General features: G+C 35.9%; 1 protein-coding gene across 1 annotated transcript in view; it reads right to left on the reverse strand.

Moving 5' to 3' along the window:
• MALRD1 (MAM and LDL receptor class A domain containing 1) overlaps nt 1-21,352 on the reverse strand; it is a 228,689-nt gene that overhangs the window by 151,183 nt on the left and 56,154 nt on the right. The window contains exons 15-20 of the mRNA XM_088524317.1: nt 18,175-18,324; nt 17,948-18,053; nt 15,461-15,828; nt 13,447-13,859; nt 3,495-3,582; nt 518-694 (exon numbers count right to left, since the gene is read on the reverse strand). Of these exons, the coding sequence (XP_088380443.1) occupies nt 518-694; nt 3,495-3,582; nt 13,447-13,859; nt 15,461-15,828; nt 17,948-18,053; nt 18,175-18,324 (1,302 nt within the window). The remainder of the gene's footprint in view (nt 1-517; nt 695-3,494; nt 3,583-13,446; nt 13,860-15,460; nt 15,829-17,947; nt 18,054-18,174; nt 18,325-21,352) is intronic.

A 21,352-nucleotide genomic window follows, 5' to 3' on the forward strand; every position in this document is an offset into this window, starting at 1 on the left:
TCAAAGCAAAATCAGTCCTGTCAAAGGAACAAAGAGATGATGTCAAAAGCATCTTTATGTATGCAGCTGATTTTCATGATTCCTTTCTATAAAAAAATACTTCTGGTACCTCATTACAGTAGGAAGTGAACCTAAGTCTCCCAATCACGAGTCTACAATTATTTTCATTTCCATTTTGGACTAGCGAACACTAAAAATTTAAATGTTTTATTTAATTTGAGAAATTATATTTACATTTAGAAATTGTTATGTATAGTTACCAATCACTGAGGGATGAAAGATTTTTTCCTATTGCAGGAGTTAAGTTGAAACAGAGTATAAAATGCAGGCTGTTATTTGAAGGCAGAAAATGAAGAACATCTCAAATTTCCATATTAAAGCAGAATGCTAGTTCTGGTGGAGCAAAATCACATTTAAAACAAGACCTTGGTGCTAATACCAAACAAGAAGCAAAAATATAGTTAGTGCAGTATGTTTCAGATCCACAAATAAGATAGCAGTGATTTAGTTCACCTACCACAAGATGCTTCATCAGATTTATCAGAGCAGTCAGGCCTAAAGTCACACTTCTTGGTCATCTGGATGCAATTGCCAGAGGCTCTACAGACAAACTCCTCCTCTGTGCAGTTGTTCATGGGGAGTGTGATAGGAACTGAAGTTCCTGCTGGAGTCGTAGAGATTGCTGGCAAGGTTCCTTAAAAACAAAAAATAAACAGTGACCTACAGAATTAAGGGAGCCTAGTTTTCTAATAATTTGTCTCCAAGCAACTATCTGTCCCCAGTGATATAGCTTTACTGGAAATAGGCCTGGGTGGTCAAGGAGAATGTCTTGAATGCCACCTGAAAGAACTGAATTGAATGCATCATAGCTGAGTTTCCCCAGTGGAAGGTACTAGTTTGATCATGCTAGTCAACCATCATTTCCTTAACACTTGAAAAAAATCCATTATCACCTACATAATGACAGTCTTGCTTCACAGGGTTTTTTTATTATTATTATTTTACCAGTTTCTTTTTTGTTAGCTTTATGAAATGACTAAACATTTTGGAAGAGGCTTTCGTAATTTCTTTCAAGACTGATCACTGCAACTGGCTAGAAATTACTATGCATCACTCTTTAGTCTCATTTCATCACTGATTTTTTTTTTCATTAAAAAATATTGAGGTAATTATCTTGTTTGACCACTTTATTTCCATTTCTTTCAAGATTATCAGCTTTTTTTTTTCAACTCTATTGCCTTTTTCTCTTTTTTCCTATGCACCTTTCTACAGGCTAGTCCTGATTCCTTGAAAAACCTTGCTATCACTGCCAATAAAAGGTCATTTTATTAAACAAGTCCCTTTTAAAATTTAATCTCCAATGAAATGATTAGCTCTGCAATACACCTAAGTAATGTAACTGAGTTAATTAAAAAGAGTATGTATAGACTTTTCATATAAAATGTGTCTGGGACAGTGTGGAATCAGTAAGGATTTTTTCTCTTAAGACCTGGAGCACTAAGATGGATTACAAATTCCCCAGTAGCAGCAGCTATATCTCTATTTTGCAAGGTAACAGCCATTTTATATAAAATAAATGATTCACTAATAATATCCTGAGAGTCAAACAAAAGATTTAGTAGGAAGAACCTTCTGAAGGAATAATTAGATGATATAATAAATGTATATCCAACTTAGAGTAATTACAGTAACGTTATTGGTTAGTAGTTTTTTAAATATAGCATTTATCATTCAAAAATTTAAGTTTATTGATTCCTCCTCTGATCATTTTTACTGAAATGTTCCTAGATCCAGGTGAGCTACAAAAAGGGGAAGGAAGCATTGAAAGGAAAGAAATTTCCAGAGTGGTTTCACAGTATAGGCCATATAACTCTCCAGGAGACTAAATTCTGAAATGCCGTAATTATTATGGACAGAATCAACTCTTTTTTTCCCCTCTGGAAATAATCCATTTTTTTCAATACACAGGAAGACACTTTGGCCAGAGTAAGCATCATTGTATAGTCTGTAGTTAGGGCATTCATGCGATATATTAAAAACAGATGTACAAGTTTCTACCACCATGTGATCTAGCCAATCTCTTCCTGATCACTATCTATTATTCAAAGTGGCAGTTCCAGCTGGGCAGCCAGTGCTTAATTCTAGGTTGCAGAGATGAGACATGAGAGTCCAGCTTCATGTTCATGACCCAGCTCATATCAAATCCAGTAGAATACACTACTCCTGTTGTCTGTTTTGCAGGCTATTCCCACAGACTCTTTAACTCTTTTATCATTGGTTGGGATTTTTATTTTGTGGAGGAAGCAGAGGTGGTAAAGCAGAGGCAGTAGGAGCTTGAAATGTCTCATAAATTACTCTCAGTACTAAAAGACTTAAAAAAATATATAGAACACAAAAAATATTTCTTATTCAATTAAACTATCTTTAAACTTGAAGACTTTCATTTCTCTGAATAAAAATAACCTTCTGTTTTCTTACTTCTGAACTTTGAAATTTTGAACACCGTGCTTTGCATTTTTTTGCAGTTGTTCTCTATCTCATTTTAACTTACCGTTCTAAGATTTTATGCCTCCACTGCCGCTATTTTACAATAGCTGTATTCATCAAATCTGTTTTGAACTAGAGTTTATATTCAAAGAAATGTAATAAATGTTATATAATATATGAACTTGCCAAAATAGGTTAAAATTATCTACCAGAGAAACATGTCGCATGCACTTGATATTCCTAATAGAACTAGTTAGGCCTATAGGAAGTATTTGGAATGGCAGAAAAAAAATGTGTGTTCACTCTGTTCATGTTTTAGATCTAATGATAAGATACTCATTTCCAGAAAGAAAAATTTTGTTTTAAAATATGCTTGCTCTTCCGCAGCTCTCTTGTGACTGTACATAAACTGTCAAGCCATATATAACATTATGTCTGCTGCAGCTAACACTAGCCCTCTTAATACCACTTCGATGATGAAACATGACAGGTTTGGAATCATCTGGTGTCTTAGAGCACAGTGCTTGTGAGCATATATTTTACTATTCTGTAGGCATTTTAGCATACTAAGTAGTAATGACTTCATAGAGTAGGTTGCCCTATGACGTGAACTGTTTGTGTGCTGATATGTGAGAGCAATTGTCACTGCAAAAACATTTAGAAGTACTGGGAGAGAGGAGGAAGGTGCTATCAACCTGATTTTCTTTTAAAAAAAAAAAAAGTCATCAGTCACTGAGATCCCAAAGAGATCTCACACTACTGATGACTTCTTTTGGATCTTACATGCACAACAGAAACTGCTTTATGCTGTTGCCTTTCTGGAGTGTGCAGGGAAGATCCTGAATAAGGGGGCCTGAGAAGGTGGAAAACAAGTCCTGATTTCATTGTGTGACAAGATTCACAGTTTGATACGGTTTGTTTTTCCAGTACCAATACTCACAAATGACAGCAAAGAATCGGCTCACTGCTAAAAGATGTACGCTTAACTTTATTGTCTTCTTACTCACCATTGTAAAGCGTACACGATAGAAAAGACAAGTCATCAATTCCTATGTCTCCAGTGAAACCATCTCCTATGGTACCTTCCACCAAGATCTAGGGAGACAACAATTACAGAAGAACTTTCAGCATACCGCAGACTTTCACTTCTCATTAATATTTTATATTGATTGATAGAAGTCATTTGCTATGTTTCAAATTTAAAATATACTTAATACAGAACTTAAATGAACTTAAATACTGTATTTAATGACACTTCATGAAAAACTAATTGCTATCAGCTTTCTCTGGCATTCACATTAATCACAGGAAACTATAATATTAGTATGGTTGGGTTTACAGCCATGTAAATTCACTGAAACATCATTGTGATACAAAATGATGGCAAGACATTATCATAAGTGGCATAATATGATTAGGTCCTTTGGTACTTATTGTAATAACATTAGTTATGATTAATTATAATAACGTCCATCTGAATTAATTATGTACCCCTGTAGGAATCCCACTGCTATAAAAATAATCAAGCAGATTATGGATATGTTCTGGAACTTTTTAAAGAAAAATATTCTGTACAGAACATATTGGTATATATTTACAGACTGAATAGTCATTAAAGTTGCCAATACTGCATACACTTACTTTCTCATTATTGTCTATTGCCAAGGAATGTGAGAGATTAGTATTTGTGCAATACTCTCTGTATAACAGAGTAAACATCTTTCCTTCTGACTAATGCTAAATTGTCAAAATCTTAGCAGGTGATTAGGGACAGATTTACCCAAAATGTTTCTTAATTTAACTATTTATAAAACTTTTTATAGTAAAAGCCTCCTCAAAACACCTTTACAAAAATAAATTTAACAATGTATACTACTGCTGATACACTGGGGTTAAAAATTATTTCTTTGGCAGTTTTTAAAGAACTATTTTATCCTACATTCCTCAACCACACATGTAATTAAAACTTCCAGATCATGCTGGAATATTGCATAAAATGTCAAATAAATGAAGTATAAATAAGGACAAAAATATTTCAATATTGCATAGGAATTGTTGATCCTAATATTTTTTGCAATAATGTACTTATTTGCAATTTTATTGCCAAAGAATATTTACTTTCCACAATTAATGAAGTATTGCTTGTAACTCAAAGACACATAACACTTCTCTGTAAATAGGTATTTTAATTGTCTTGATGAAATATCACTGACATTTTCCAAAAAACATCCTTAGGTCATATCTTATTTTTTCCTTCAGAATATCCACAGAAATTCTTTAAATTGTTATTCCAGTCTTTTGTTTCATGATTACATTAAAATGGATCCAATACTACAACAGTATATCATTATCACCAGCCTAAAAATGCTTAGAAACAGGAGAGATCAAGACTTACTATTTGGAAATTTGCATCAAAAAAAAGTGTGTTATAATAAAACAACCCACTTCAGTTTCATCTTGATTGGCAAACATATAACACTTTAAATAAAAGCTTGCCTTTGTTTTCTATGCATAAATTATTTACTACTTACAAATAATTACTCATAAATGAGCTAAAATTCAGACGAAGAGACAAAAGGTTAACCTTCATATATAGTTATAACCCAAACAAAACTGAATCCCCTTGGAACTACATTATTTTAACACGGGAATATGCTAGCTTGTATAAATCAGGGTTTTGAGGGACCTCTCTCTCTTTGAAGTTCCCTTTGCCCCTTCCCCTGTCATGACATTCGCACTATTTGAGGCTGTTCTAACTCACCAGTTGGCACCAACCTTCCCCTGCAAGGGGGAGCGCCTGCACCCTTAAAGGGAACATTTTTATTAAGGGCATAACAACACTCAGAGAGAGAAGTGGGCAGACACAGTTCTATTGAGTAATAAAACTCAGAATAAAGAGGTTATTATGATTACCTTTATATCATATGTTATTATGATTATATTACTTTCAAAATTCCAAATTCAAATTTTTCTTTATGCTACTTACCCAGGAAGTCTGACACTTTGACATGTAGTGTTAACTTTAGTAGTAACAAAAGAAAAGTAACAGAGAAAGTGTAGGTCTATGTTCAAACATATTAATTTAACTGCTCAGCAAGAGTCAAGAACTATGAGCACAGTTCTTATCAGTGTTAAAGAGGGGTAATCTAAATGAAACTAAGACTTATTTACAATTTTTAAAAATGGAAATAATATTCTTTTGCATTTGAAAACTTAAAACTGAAAACAGGATCAATTTTTGAAGTAGTGTTGCAGTATAAAATTTGTCTGAAACCCTGGCTAAACATTGACCACTTAAATTAATTTCCCATCCGAAATTCTGCAAACTTCATAAGCTATTATTAAACAACCTCCTGAGAACTCATCTACCATGAAGCTCATTTTACATCTCATTTATTATTTGAATGAGGATAAATAGTTCCCTATTTTTCCAGCTTTCAGAACTTACAGATGCAATTTGAATGGAGGCTATAAAGGTCGCATGTACTAGGTAAAAAATACACTATATAAAAGAGGGAAAAACTATATAAAAAGCAAAATATATTAGACAGGCACTTTATATACAAAAAAGGATTTACCCCTTTAGATTTTGAACAAAACAGGTTTTTGAAGAGGAAGGACTATTATGACAGATGGTAGCAGAAATATTACAATGGATCATACTGTTCTTTACATATGTTTCATTTTACAATAATCCTCCATTCTGTCAGCAGCCAGTTCCCACCTAAGGCTAGGAAAATAAAATTTTAATTTTCATACAAACATAATCTAAGAAAGAATGGAATTCATTTCCAAAGTGTGTGGTATTCAAATCCTGAAGATATCTAAACAACTAGGCAGTAAGAGTCATCTTAGCTTTCAAATGTTTATCTAGTAATATATCCAAGATACATCTCAGGAAGTTCCAATTGCATTACTGATTTTATTATTAGTTTGAACTTGATGATTTTCATTTGGACTTTCTTATTATTTCTGCAAAAGAACTGTATAAAAGAAATAAAGGAATAAATTGTATAAAGGAATTGATTTGAGAAGGAGGATAAAGAACCACACAAGTGAATAACAGCACAAATAACTTTGTCACCAAAAAGCTTTGTCAAAAATTACCAAAAACAGCTTCATCATACAAAAATGCATGTTTAGAGAAACAAACATATTATTGCTACAATAAACTAATCATATGCTTTTCATTTTATATATATATATAAATATATATATATATATATATATATATTTAAATGAATGGATTTCATGGTGGATACCTTATTAAGCATAATCTAAACATAATCTCTATTTTGGATTTTGAATTATTTCCCAAATCTCTAATCTAGCTGTCCAGCTGTTGCATTCTGATTACGTAGCATTGAACTCTTCCTCTGAACCTTTCCAGCTTTAGTTTCTCTTGGACAAAAAGTTTGGTGCACTGGAAGAAAGAGTGTCACAGCCTGCCCTCCATTTTGAATGACGTGGGGATTTGGACTACTTCACTTGTGTGAAGTAGACACAACTAAAGACAGCCCATCAGGTATTAGAAATACAGGGCATGGGACAACTAAAAATTTCTAATGCAACAAGTAAAAAGCTCTAGATTGCACTGACCATCTTCCAGACCCCTCAATCCCTTCCTTTCATTTCCACCAAGAATATATTCAAATCAAATTCCTTACAATTTTGAAAGTTGTAATAATATCCTTTCCCACAGGGATCTAAGTGAATTTATATCAGTGATCTTAACAATATACAATTCAAATATTAAAAGTGCTGTGATCACAATCTGATGTTTTACTGTGCCCAGCTCTACAAGGCACTGAAAAACTCTGGTGCTGGACTCTTGTAGTCCAGCACTCTATCACATTTCAGTCTAAGCTGGTGAACCTTCATGCCGATTTATGATATTTTTCCAGACATTTCTCTAAAGAGCAGGGAATAACCTTCTGTCCTGTTACACACCCGTAACTTAATTGATGCCAGTGGAATTTTTAATGTTAATAACTGCTTACATATTCTGGCACCAAGTATTTTCCTGTATTAAGGCTGTAAAACATTATTCAAGAGAAAAGACTCTTATTTTCACTATGTGATATCAACATTGCAAGAATTATTGTAGAAGTAGCATATAGTCAGCTGCTGTTTGAGATATTCTCTTTGTAACACAACATGGTTAGCTTGTCCACTTGGGAGGCATCTATCTGGTAAATATAATGATAACTCCATATTAATCTAATTTAAGATCATGGTTATTTTTGACTTCATCTTAATATGAAAATTTACAGAAGTCTTCTCTACTTTACAAGATTATGCCAGAATATTTCTCATGGGTTTACTTTAAAAAGAAACCCATCTGAGATTGTAAAAGATGAAATGTTTTTTAAAAAAAGACACTAGATACATTTGTCCATGTAGATATTTAAAACAAGTCCTTAGCTAAAGGACAAAATATTAATTCTGCAGATATTTTTCAGTCTCTCATAAAACAAATATAATTTCCCATGTGTTTTTTCAGTTGGCTACAGGAGCTCCAAAATGCGTATATATCCTTTAACATTTCTACTTCTGATAACATTTAAAATTTGTAAACATTTTAATTCCTTAAAGAGGATGGATGATGATTATTTAATTATTTTTTAAAAAATGTCTGGGTAGTGAAAATATTTACCAAATTAGGACATACTAACAATACGAAAACATCTATAGCTCATGTGGCAAGAATAGATCTATTGTTTAGTCAAAGAAGGGACACTAAAGTACTATAAATTTCCTTTCCTATCTAAAATACATCTCCCAGGTATGTCTGCAAGGGCATGCTGACAGCTCTTATTCAATCTGCTGTTCAGCAGGACACCCAATTCCTTCTCCACAGAGCTGCTCTTGAACTGGTCACTCCCAGCCTGTACTGGTGCATGGGGTTATTTTTCCCTAGGTGCAGGACCCTGCACTTGCCTTTTTGACCCTCATGAGGTTCCCCTCTGCCCAACTCTACAACCTGTACAAGTCTTTCTGGATGGCAGCACAGCCTTCTGGTGCTCCAGCCGCTCCATCCAGTTTCATACGAAGCTGCTGAGGTGCACGTCACTGATGAATAAACAGAACAAGACTGGGGGCTCCTGTTTGCTCCTGGGTGGACAGTTAAACACAGGCTGCCGAAAGTTGCAGACTTCTGGCTGATTTACTGTGCCACAATTCTGGAACAGATATACAGTCTTAAAAGATGTGTTCCACATCTGGGACAAGAATGGACCAGACTCTCTTGTTATGAACCGTGTCCTTTCCTCCTGGAGCATATCAAGATTTCACCCCTAACGTTCTTCACATAAATCTATTCAGAAGAGCTGGGTAGTGCCTTCATGGGCAGACTGTTGTCTGATCTATGTAATGCTTACTCGTAAGACAATTCTTACATGTTGGGCTACAGAATATCTTTACAGAAGAAATGTATCACTTTTATTTAAGTATTGTGCCAGCAACTGAGTAAAATAGTTAAAAGTTGAAAAGGAAGTGGCTTAAGAGGTAATCAATGATGACTAGACCCTTGCATGGAAATTATTACCAGGGAATAGATCAAAAGTAGAATGGAAAAATAATTGCAAATGGGTATAAGAGATGCAGTAAACATCTTTCAAAAGCCCTTGATAAACAAGGCTTGATAAAGCCTTGAAAGCTGCTTCAACACCAGTAAGTTTGTAATCATTTTTGTTTACAGAGATGAACCTATATATTTCATAAGAGCAAAGCAGTTTTATATCTGTGCAAGATAATTCTGATGTTTTTAAATATTATGGTTTGCAAAACAGTAAAGTGTGCCTGGATACTCAATGAAGGATACTGTAGGTATCTGATGTATATCATGGCTAAGAGAAGGAGACTGCATTGCCCAAAAGAATAGATATAATTTGTCATTGTTCACATAATTCATAACTTTTGCTGAAAAACTTGGATGAGAAGGGCAAACTAAAACACCAATGTTTATATAAGATGCTAAAATCTTCACACTTTATTCTGAGACCAAGATGAAATTATGTTAGCTATGTGACTATATAAGGAAGCTAAAAGCAAACACTATTTACCAGCAAGATGAGGAGACTACCATGGATAGACTGGTATTTTATTATCTTTTCAAATGCATTTACAGGGAAAAACATTTAATGAGTTTTCTCAGGGAGATGAAAATAAATTTAGATCACGGAAAGAGAGAGTGTACTTATTACATACAACAGTCTCATTTCTCTTATTGAAACTAGTGTCCCATATATTAGAAAGGATATCTTTTACAAGGAACATATTTTTAATGTGCCTTTTTCCCAGAAACACATTGAGATATATTCTTGCTCTATTTTCAAAACTACATGGGTTGATTATCTATGTGATGTGTGTAGAAAGTTTGTTAATAGCTGCTGAAACACTACAGATAAATATTCCACTCCCTTCACACACACATACCTGGGGAATCACAAACTTGGGTAGCATGGTCAACTCTCTACCAAAGACATGAGAATTGAAGCTCTCCATTTAAATTCAAGCACTCCCTAAAAGGCCCAGAATATACAAGAGCACAGTCATTGCTTATATTAGGAGATTGGATTCTTAAAGAGATTAGATTAAATAATTTTCCTTCCTGCAAAGCCTCTGTGTGATAACAATTCTGAATTCAAAGGTAAGCTCTGGATCACACTATCCTACAGTTACCAAACAGTTTTATAGAAGCTTGTGTATTTTAGAGCAGTGTTGTCACTTTGTGAGTATCATATTTGAGACAATTAATTTTGGCTCAGAGAACTGTCACTTAAATGTTATCTCTAAAGTTCCTTTTTTACTCATTGAACTTATCCTGTTTTGCTCAATGATATCACATTTAATACTTTAATGTAAAATATTTGACAAACTAAATTTCAGCCATTTTTTGATGGCATCTAGAAAATTGGTTTTCTTTCGGGGCCTGGAACATCTGCCCTATGAGGAGAGGCTGAGGGAGCTGGGCCTGTTCAGCCTGGAGAAGAGAAGGCTGAGAGGGGATCTAATCAGTGTATATAAATACCTCAAGGGAGGGAGTGCAGAGGACGGTCATGGTCTCTTTTCAGTGGTGGCCACTGATAGGACTAGAGGAAATGGCCGGAAACTGAAACATCAAAAATTCCATAGGAACTTAAGGAAAAATTTCTTAACAGTGAGGGTGACAGAGCACTGGAACAGGCTGCCCAGAGAGGTTGTAGAGTCTCCTTCTCTGGAGATCTTCAAAACCCGCTTGGATGCAGTCCTGTGCCACGTGCTCTAGGTGTCCCTGCGTGTGCAGGGGGGTTGGACTAGATGATCTCTAGAGGTCCCTTCCAACCCTAAGCATTCTATGATTCTATGATTCTATGATTCTATAAGATTCTGAGAACAAAGTTTAGAGGGACCTTATGTAAGCAAAGGAAGTCTTCATTTGCTGTTTCCTTTGAGTTTACACCAGACCATTCAATTAAAGTCCTTAAAGTTTCATATTTGTACACTTTAAACATCCAAGAGGATCTACCTTTCCAGAAGGCCTCAAATATCATTGCAGCTTCATATTTTTAGCTGAGAACTCCTCCTTTTGCTAACAGTCAGTATACTGGTAAAATTGTTTATAAAATCACATCATTGTCTTCCCATGCTTGTAAGTAAATCAAAAAATGTGAACTTTGGGAGTTTACTATTCATATATAATGATTCTTTCTTGCAAAATGGTAAACAAATGACAATTACACAGGGGGAAGAGGAAGATGTGTTAATATCTATTTTATTTTGGGTGTATGTTCATGTCTAGATGTAAAGAAGAAATAATGAAATGAAAGTGTGCATTACAAAGACTTAGACTATCTTCAGTCCCAAGCCTAGAGTTTTATATTGCCTTGGAACCTCTGAAAATCCTAAAACAGCTGACAGTGATATTCTGGACAGAAAAGATATTCAAGACATCAAGACCTGTAATTCAGAAAATTATTCAAAAGTTGTATCTTCTAAGAATTTGTTCTAGAACACATTTCACCAGACAACTAAGACTTCAGAGAAAACACAATCACAGAGAGTGAAGACCTTGCTCCTTCCTATTCTCCCCCACTCCTCTCATATCTAATTCCAGAAGGACCCCAAAAACTCTGCACTTAAGAGGAAGATTGGTAAGACGTTAGTCCTAGACAATTTATTACCAACAGAAGTTCTCTCGTTCTCTTCAAAATGTCTTAGTTTTGAAGGCTAGCAAACTCTATCATGAAAACTGGAACACACCAGACTGAGCATCAGGTCCTGATCTCTTTCTTCAAAACAAACTATCAAATTATACTTCACACCTCACGCTGCTCAAACTGAATTCTTTACCTAAAGATTTATAAAATCAGTTACAATATTTGGCTGTTTAAGGCTAAGATGGTTTGTTTAGTAACTCAAGCTATATATACTGCCTAAGTATTGTACAGCTCTTTGTTATACTTGTTTAGTTGTGTTCATTAAAAGCAAGGATTTTATGCTCTTCTGATGTTTTTCATAAAGAATGTGTTTCTTTACAATGTTAAAAAATAATAAAACTGCTAAGCTTGTATTATTAAAGATCACAATAAAGTGTTAAAACTACCTTTTGCCCAAATGTCCTTGACCTCCTATCGCATAAATTCATCTTAAACATAAATATGCTTGGGAAACTTCCTTATTAAAAGAGCATTAAAATAAATATTAAATAAATATTATATAAAATAAAAAATTATTATATAAAATAAATATTAAATATTAAAACTTATCTTAAAATTTTTTTTTATTCACCTGAACTCTTGCCATATTAAGATGCCATATTTTTTTTCTTCCATACAAATATCTAGTATTATGAACCCTATGTAAACCGATGGATCTGTAAGACTGATATAAATGAGAAGAGAATCAGTTTGGGAGAAGAAAATGAATCTCACATTCCTTTCAACTATATTACGTATTCAGTCCAATGGACAAGAAATCAGAACTTCAAGGTACTTTCAACACGGTAAACGTCACTGACATCAATGTGCAAATAATGAGTTATTGTGCTAGTCTAGGCGAAGTTAATATTGTAAATGAGATACAGAAGTGATACATTTATTTGCACATTTATAAGGATAGTTATACAAATAAACTCCTTACAGTCACACATGTTAATAATTCTCTGAGAGGGAATTGTTAGCATTATAGCAAGGATTCTGCAAAGAATCTCAGTGATACACTTATTGTTGACCCTAGGTTGGAACCAAATATTTTGAACTGATATTTATTCTGGCTTTATGTAATTAAAGATTAGCATATAAATTTGCAAAAGCCAGACATAGGAAATGATACTCTTTTTAATAGTACTCAAGCGAGACAATGAGGAAGATGGTGCTGGCCCTTTTTCACTGGCGGCCACTGACAGAACTAGAGGAAACAACCAGAAACTCTAGCATCAAAACCTCCACAGGAACTTAAGGAAAGATTTCTTAACAGTGAGGGTGACAGAGCACTAGAACAGGCTGCCCAGAGAGGTTGTGGAGTCTCCTTCTCTGGAGATTTTCAAAACCTGCTTGGACGCAGTCCTGTGCCACGTGCTCTAGGTGACCCTGTGTGTGCAGGGGGTTGGACTAGATGACCTCTAGAGGTCCCTTCCAACCTTAAGAATTCTATGATTCTGTGATTCTATGAACAAAAATTTTGCCAAACAGTTCTGGAGCAGGTTCGCAGAAAAGAGGAAAAAAGTTATGCTTAATTCCAGAAAAACAAAATAACCCCTCCTTAATGTATCACAGGTTCATATTCAAAAGTTTATAATCACCTTTTTTTCAGAGGGAAAAGCAGCTTTCACAAAATTAAATATTTGGAACATACTTAGTCAAAACACTACACATGTATTTCAAAGTCAATTTAATCAGACAGTTACTAATAGCTTTTAGATTATGCAGTGTTTGATGATGCAGAAAGTGAGTATATCACAGACTAGAAGGGTCATACCTGAAATGGCTTAGAGCTATTGATGTGGAGAGTCTGTCTTATCCATCTGTTGCCTTGATTTCCAAATTTATACCACAGCAGCTGTCCCTTGGTATTACTCACAGTTCTCTGTAAGACTGAAAGCTTATAAATTTGCTTTCCAAACATATGATAATGAAAGCGGAAAATGCAGGTTTCATTGACATAGGGGCTGAAGACAGGGCTAACCAAAACTGCTTTATTTTGGAATACATAAGGCTCTGAGGATTCCATGTAGAGGTAGTGTCCCCTGACCGTGCCTAGTGTGTGATCTTTGAACGGGCCTGTATTCAATGTGGGGGTTGGACCCTGTTTTCTGATCCAGTCAAAGTCATCCTCTGTGTCCTGCTCCCAGTTGCACAACCCATTTTCAAAGGTACACTGTAGGTGAGGGTCTGAAACATGTAAACAGAACAGACTGTCAAATGAAAGCAGTATTAGACATTGATACTACTTTAAGGTATTTTTTCATTCACCTTCTTTCTAATATAGAGGCAAAAAAAAAGAAAACCTTTTTCCCTTTGCAAAAATTTCCCTTTGAAGAATAGATTTACACTGCCTGGATTAAAAAAAAGAAATCTTTAATTAATTAGTACCTATCCTAATGTACATCTTGTAAGCTGCACATAATGAACTTATTGAATAAACAGGACTGTAAAGCCCATTAGACTAATCATGTTATTAAATAAAAGTGTGTATTTTTATAATTAAACCATGCAGAGTCTCTTAACTGAAATTTAAATGAATTAAAGAGTTTAAACTTCAGTAGATTGGATCGTATAAATCAAAGGAAATAATATTGCGATAGCTGTAAGGGACCTAAGATATTTTTTCATGATAAATAAAACAAAATTTTAAATCAATTTCTATATCCTTATTGTCCCTAGTAATACTAATGCAACAGCTTTCTCAGAGCTAAATTGAAGACACACACTTATATAATGCAATTTCACTTTACTTGATATCAAGCCAAAATACATTGATTAGACCAATTACTTCTAAATTAAAAAGTAAAATGAGTTTTAGAAATGGACAACTTGGGTTCCAACCTTTGCATCTCTCTTCCATAAAGACTGACTAACTGACATAATGGCCAATCCTACTTCTTTTCTTAAGGAAAATGTTATTTGTTACAATGCCCTTGCCCAATGCAAGTTCTATACTTCCTAACTATGGACCTCAAAAATGATTATAAACTTCCTTCCTATTACAATGGGACAATTCGGATAGCTTAGAAAGTTTGCACGTTACTTTTAATTCATATTAGGTTTAAGTTGATATTCAGCAGATACTAGCACAATTCCCTTCAAGCATGCTAGGTGTCCCCTGTTTCTGAAACTCATTGTAGTTTGCATAATTTAGTTACCTCAGGATGTGATAAAGCATCTGTTAGCTATTAATTTTGTTTTTTATTAATGTTCCTGAATTCTTAAAATTGATGAAAGCATGCTTGAGGGAAAAAAGAAATTAACAACATCATTCAGCACTGTGAGGTAAAATTCAAGAATGTGAATGACCCTTAGCTTTGTTCAATTCCTATGGGTTCTTCCTTGGAAAGGTGAAGTCAGATCCAGCATGACTAGCATGTTCTAGTAATACAGATAGGACATACACTCCTCTCAGTTCATATACACCCTTTGTTTTACTTCCATCTGTGCTACCAAAGCCAGCACTTTAATAAAAATCGATTGGCAGACTATGAATTATCCCATTGAGATTGAACTTGTAATACACGGGTTTATTTTGCAAAAACAAAATTAAAGAAATATGGCTATTTTAAATAAAGGAAATTAATTACATTTTCCCTCAAATTCATCTGTAATTTATCACACTCACTTAAGAATTTTTTTAAATCTATTTCATGAGTATTTCTATTCAGTTGCATCATCAGTGGCTGCCACATTGATAGGCTCTAATAATTCTGTTCCTATGCTATGGACCATTTTGGCAAGCAATTCTTGCTTTTCAAATAAAGAAGGAATAACAAAGTACTCACTACAGTTGTCTTCATCCGATCCATCCCCGCAGTCATCCACAAGATCACACACCAATAAACTGTCAATACATGCTTTTGTGACTCTGCACCAGAAACGATCAGGACCCTCACAGCTTATTGTTGGTGTAGGAAGAGCACAATTTTCAAATGTAATATCATCAATAGCTGAGACACCATCATAAAAACCCAAACTGATTTTGTCAAGTGATAATTGGAAAGGATGTCGAAGGCGTCCAAGCTGAATAAATGCCTTCAACCATTGATTTCCCTGGTTGTAATATATCCTCCAAAGGACAGTAGGCTCCTCCAGCCCATCCACAAACAATTGCATCTCTGCTGCTCCAACTGAAAGTCCATAATTGTAATACCTAAAATGAAAACAACAAAGTTAAGGGTGCAGATAAAGAGAATGGACCACATCAAGTATACTGGACCAATATCTTTCCTGTTACAGCTCTGAGAATGAGGAAGACTACACCATCTAACTGCATTTTGTGTACTGATATTGATAGTAGGACAGGCTAGGGTATGAATCTAAAGCTCATTTCAAGAATTTCAGATTATGAGAGAATTATTCTTCATTAAGTTTAAGGTTAGAGAGTTGGGCAATTAAGGATGGAGAGCTGGGCAGAGAGAAGCCTTATGAGGTTCAACAAGGACAAGTGCAGGGTCCTGCACTTGGGGAACAATTAAGCCCAGGCACCAGTACAAATTAGGGGTTGACCTGCTGGAAAGCAGCTCTGTGGAAAGGGATTTGGGAGTCCTGGTTGACTACAGGTTAACCATGAGTCAGCAGTGTGCCCTCGTGGCCAAGAAGGCCAATGGGATCCTGGCCTGCATCAGGAGGAGCGTCGCCAGCAGGTCGGGAGAGGTGATTCTCCCCCTCTACTCAGCTCTGGTGGGGCCGCATCTGGAGCGTTGTTTGAAGCTCTGGGCTCCCCAGTACAAGAAGGACATTGAACTTCGAGAGAGGCAAAGATGATTAAGGGACTGGAGCACTTCTCATATGAGGAAAGACTAAGCGAGCTGGGCCTGTTTAGTCTGGAGACAAGAAGGCTGAGAGGAGATTTGATTAACATGTTCAAGGACCTGAGGGGTGACTGTAGGGAGGATGGGGCCAGGCTCTCTCGGTGATGGCTGATGACAGGATGAGGGGTAACAAGTGTAAGTTGAAACACAGGAAGTTCCACCTCCATATGAGGAAGAACTTCTTTACTGTGAAGGTGACAGAGCACTGGAACAGGCTGCCCAGAGGGGCTGTGGATTCTCCTTCTCTGGAGATTTTCAAAACCTGCCTGGATGCCGCCCTGTGCCACATGCTCTAGGTGTCCCTGCTGGAGCAGGGGGTTGGACTAGATGATCTCTAGAGGCCCCTTCCAACCTTAAGCATTCTGTGATTCTGTAAGTTATAGTTGATGATTGCACAAACATTTAATTTAATGTATGTCCTATATAAATTAAGTTTAATACATAATGGTGAAGTTTCAAGAAATAAAACCAGAACACATTGGATGTAAAAACATAATTTCAATCTGTGGTAGTTACTGTTAACATGTCATATTTTTACAGCATTTTTGGAGGATCTCAAAGCATTTTAAAATCATAAATACCTAAGTGAATTTAATAATACCATATGCATTTTTTAAAAAATATACAAGCAGAGAGTCCAATGGTTGAACAGAAGTCATTAAAATGGAAACAGAACAGGAATTCATACAGTTTGTAATTTCCAGATATATTCTCCAATAAATTGTAAGACTACTTTCCCTTCAGTTTCAAGACATGAATCTTTGACTAAAAGACATTTTGTCTATGTACAGCAAATGTACTCCACTACTCAGAAACACTATACTGAACACTGCACTAAAGTCAGTCGAAATAGATTTATTTAAGCAGTAGTATCAACTTTGACCTCAGTACAAAAATTATGGTTTATTTTTTCTGTCCCTCTTTGTCTTTTCACAACCTTTGTGAATTCCTGTCAGTAACTGAAAGGGCTTTTTTTTTTTTTTTTTTTTTTTTTTTTTAGCGTATGTAAGGAAAGGATTGAAAGTGAGGTTCCAATTATTGCAACAGAGCTGCTATTTAAAGAAGGTACAAATTTTGGATTACCAATGAAGATTCAACAATTCTAGTTCTAGATTTTTGGATGTCTTTCTATTCTAGACAAAGTTCCATAACATTTTCAGATTTGCGTATCCAAAGTAGAAATGATATCAAAATGACTGTGGCATTTCTCTATATAAATATAGACATAATCCTTTAATATTCATTTGCCTAAAGCATAGCAAGAAAGCAATTCCATGTTTCAGTCTTTTTTTTCAAATGCTCTGGTTTACTAGGCTTAATGAACACTGTATGATTAAAGAATAAAAAATGGCAATATTTTGGAGGATGGTATATACTACTACAAACTATAACCGCAGTCTCTGTCCAAGAGGAGCAATGTGAGATGATCCATAAATTTTAATCAAAATTATTTCATACCAGAAAGACATTGTGCAATTTGATCCAGTTTGGCTGAATTTTGGGCTTCGTAGCTGAGCAACTTGTGAAATGCTGCTACTGTTTTTCAGAATGAACATAAAATGACCTATTGAAATAAAACAGAAAATAACCTTTTAGACCGAAGAAAGAAAACATTTCTAAAAGTTGCCCTCATTGAAGGGCAGGTATATCCACACTGCTTTGTCCCTCGATCTGATTTGTCTTACCTTCAGACTTGTTGTAGGTGTGATCCTGCAGAGGAGCTTGCTTTTGAAAAGCAGGTGGAAGAGCACTACTGGAACTTCTTACCCAGTCAAACTCATCGTTTACAGTTTCAAGCCAACCACAGTTATCTTCTTCAAAGTCACACACAGCAGCTGAAATGAGGAAAAAGACATTTCATTTTGTCCTGAATATAGCAGTACCACATCAGCCTTATAGCCTGAAAAGGAAGTAAAACATTTTTAATACATCATCCATATTCGAGACTGAAGTTGAGGAAAGGGGTATGGGGACATTGATGACAAGATGAGGTTTTTTTATATAATAAGACAACTGTCCAGCGACAACAGCCAAGCCATCATTATATGCAATGTATTCAGTAAAATAAGGCCTCCACTCTAAAGCTACTGCAGCCAAAGTACACAAGCAGGCAGAGAGGAGCTGGGAAAGTAGCTCATAAACCTTATCTTGCAGAATAGGAACAGAATGTGCATGAAGCAATAACAAGATTTGTGCAAAATCTTTTACGGAAGAATCTTTACAGGGGCCAGGAATCAAATCCCTTATTTCCTGAATCTTGCAAGTATGTTAATAAAATTCTTCCTCTAGCCATAATACTATTCAAGGTAAATATTAATCTCTATTATCATTAGTAATAATAGGACATATCTGAAACAAAGTACTGCAGTAACTAAGGTTAAAAAATATATTTTGCCCTGTTCCCAGGACAAAAGCCTTCATCCAAAAGAGCAGCAATAAAGAGCAGCAAAATTTAGAAGATGTGTATAATGCAAAATAAATCTATCCAGAAGGAAAGCACTGTAAGGATGCAATCCATGAGTGTAAGCTGACAAGTATTTATGATATTAAAGTGAAGCAACTTCAGATTCTGCACTTCTGCATTTAGAAAGATGCTTATTAAATCACAAAATGATATTTTTGACATCCATCCTTCTAATACAAAAGATTTTTTTAAAAAATAGTTTTAAAGTAGCATAATAATCAGCTGCTGTTTTCTCTTGAAATTTAGAAAAAAATCACATCCATTCTTTAGTGTTAGTCAGCTAGTCCAAAGAAAATTGTATTTCTTAAATAATGATGATGAAGGCACAGAGTGCTCCCTCAGCAAGTTTGCTGATGATACCAAACTGGGAGGAGTAGCCGATACCCCAGAGGGCTGCGCTGCCATCCAGAGGGACCTGGACAGACTGGACAACTGGGCGGTGAAAAACCTCATGCAATTCAACAAGGCCAAGTGCAAGGTCCTGCACCTGGGGAGGAATAACCCCAGACACCAGTACAGGCTGGGAACCGAGCTTGTGGAGAGCAGCTCTGCGGAGAAAGACCTGGGTGTCATGGTGGACGACAAGTTGACCATGAGGCAGCAGTGTGCCCTCGTGGCCAAGAAGGCCAATGGGATCCTGGGCTGCATTAAGAAGAGCATCTCTAGCAGGTCGAGGGAGGTGATCCTGCCCCTCTACTCAGCCCTGGTGAGGCCACATCTGGAGCACTGTGTCCAGTTCTGGGCTCCACAGTACAAGAGGGATGTGGAGCTGCTGGAGAGAGTCCAGCGCAGGGCTACAAGGATGATCAGGGGCCTGGAACATCTGCCCTATGAGGAGAGGCTGAGTGAGCTGGGCCTGTTCAGCCTGGAGAAGAGAAGGCTGAGAGGGGATCTAATCAGTGTATATAAATACCTCAAGGGAGGGAGTGCAGAGGACGGGGATGGTCTCTTTTCAGTGGTGGCCACTGATAGGACTAGAGGAAATGGCCGGAAACTGAAACATCAAAAATTCCATAGGAACTTAAGGAAAAATTTCTTAACAGTGAGGGTGACAGAGCACTGGAACAGGCTGCCCAGAGAGGTTGTAGAGTCTCCTTCTCTGGAGATCTTCAAAACCCGCTTGGATGCAGTCCTGTGCCACGTGCTTTAGGTGTCCCTGCGTATGCAGGGGGGTTGGACTAGATGATCTCTAGAGGTCCCTTCCAACCCTAAGCATTCTATGATTCTATGATTCTATGATTCTATGATGACCAATTTCAACAAGATAAATTGAGAAAGTTCTGCCCTAGAGTTGCCAATAATCCGGTGATTTGGAACACAGGCCCAAGTCAAATAAAACAAGTGAGACTTAGGTCTTCTCTAAGAATCCAGGGCTTAATTTTATGCCTTCATTGTATAACTGAAGCTGAAAGTTCCTACTTTTAATAAAGCAATCAGAAAAATAAGATTTATGGCCCTTATAGAGAACATCTTAATATTTGTCCCATAAGTCTCTGCCACTGGAGCTCATGCAGTAATTTTTGTCATAGTCCATAATTACCAAAGAACTACACAGGAATAACTAGGAAATAGTGAGATATATTTTTTTTCCTGAAAATTTTACATTAAAAATTGCTGAGAGAAGTAGAAAATAAAACTCACAACAGCAAGGGTCTGCAAAGTGTATGTCATCACAAGCAGAAGAATGCTCTTGCTCTTCCTTTTCATAGCTTATTTCCCCTTTTCACCCATCCCACAACTAATCTCTGACCTCCTACCTTAGTCCTAGTCCTTTCTCCTCCATTTCTCATCTCTTTTCATGACTCTTTCTCCAGATAGCTTCTTGCTCCTATTCCTTCTGTGTGGTTTTAGTTCTCTGCCTCCTACTGCCACATTTTATCCTATTTCCTCTCAAAGCATCCACTAAAATTCCTCCACATTCACATTCCTTGTTTTATTCTCTTTTCTAGTTTTTTTTATCTTTCATTACTGTAGCTCCAGCAGTGAGTCTCTGCTGCCATTCCTCCTTCTCTATAGCCAAAGGTGGTTTCCACTCACTATATACTGCATTTTACTGCCATCTTTTCCTCATTTACTTCCCCAGATCCTAATCTTAATGCATCTGCTGAGTCTCATGTCTCTTCCCCAATTCACCATACAATAGTTTTAATTTCCCTCCTTTATCCTAACTAAATCCGTCTATCAGCACTGGCTACAATTCCTGGACTCATCTTTTAAAAACTGCTGATCTGTTTTGGCTATATGAAGTATGAGTATGCATCTCAGTCAGACGCTTGTTGTGGAAGATCTTGACTCCTAAGATTTTGGAAGAATTGCTTTATAACCAAAAATACCATTACATAAAAAACTGCATACTTCAGCAAGATTAAGATTAATATCCCTGAAAATACTAAAGAAAT

This window comes from Tinamus guttatus, unplaced genomic scaffold, assembly GCF_059628265.1.
Source record: "Tinamus guttatus ecotype Peru unplaced genomic scaffold, ASM5962826v1 Tinamus_guttatus_pri_ptg000209l, whole genome shotgun sequence".
NCBI lineage: Eukaryota > Metazoa > Chordata > Aves > Tinamiformes > Tinamidae > Tinamus > Tinamus guttatus.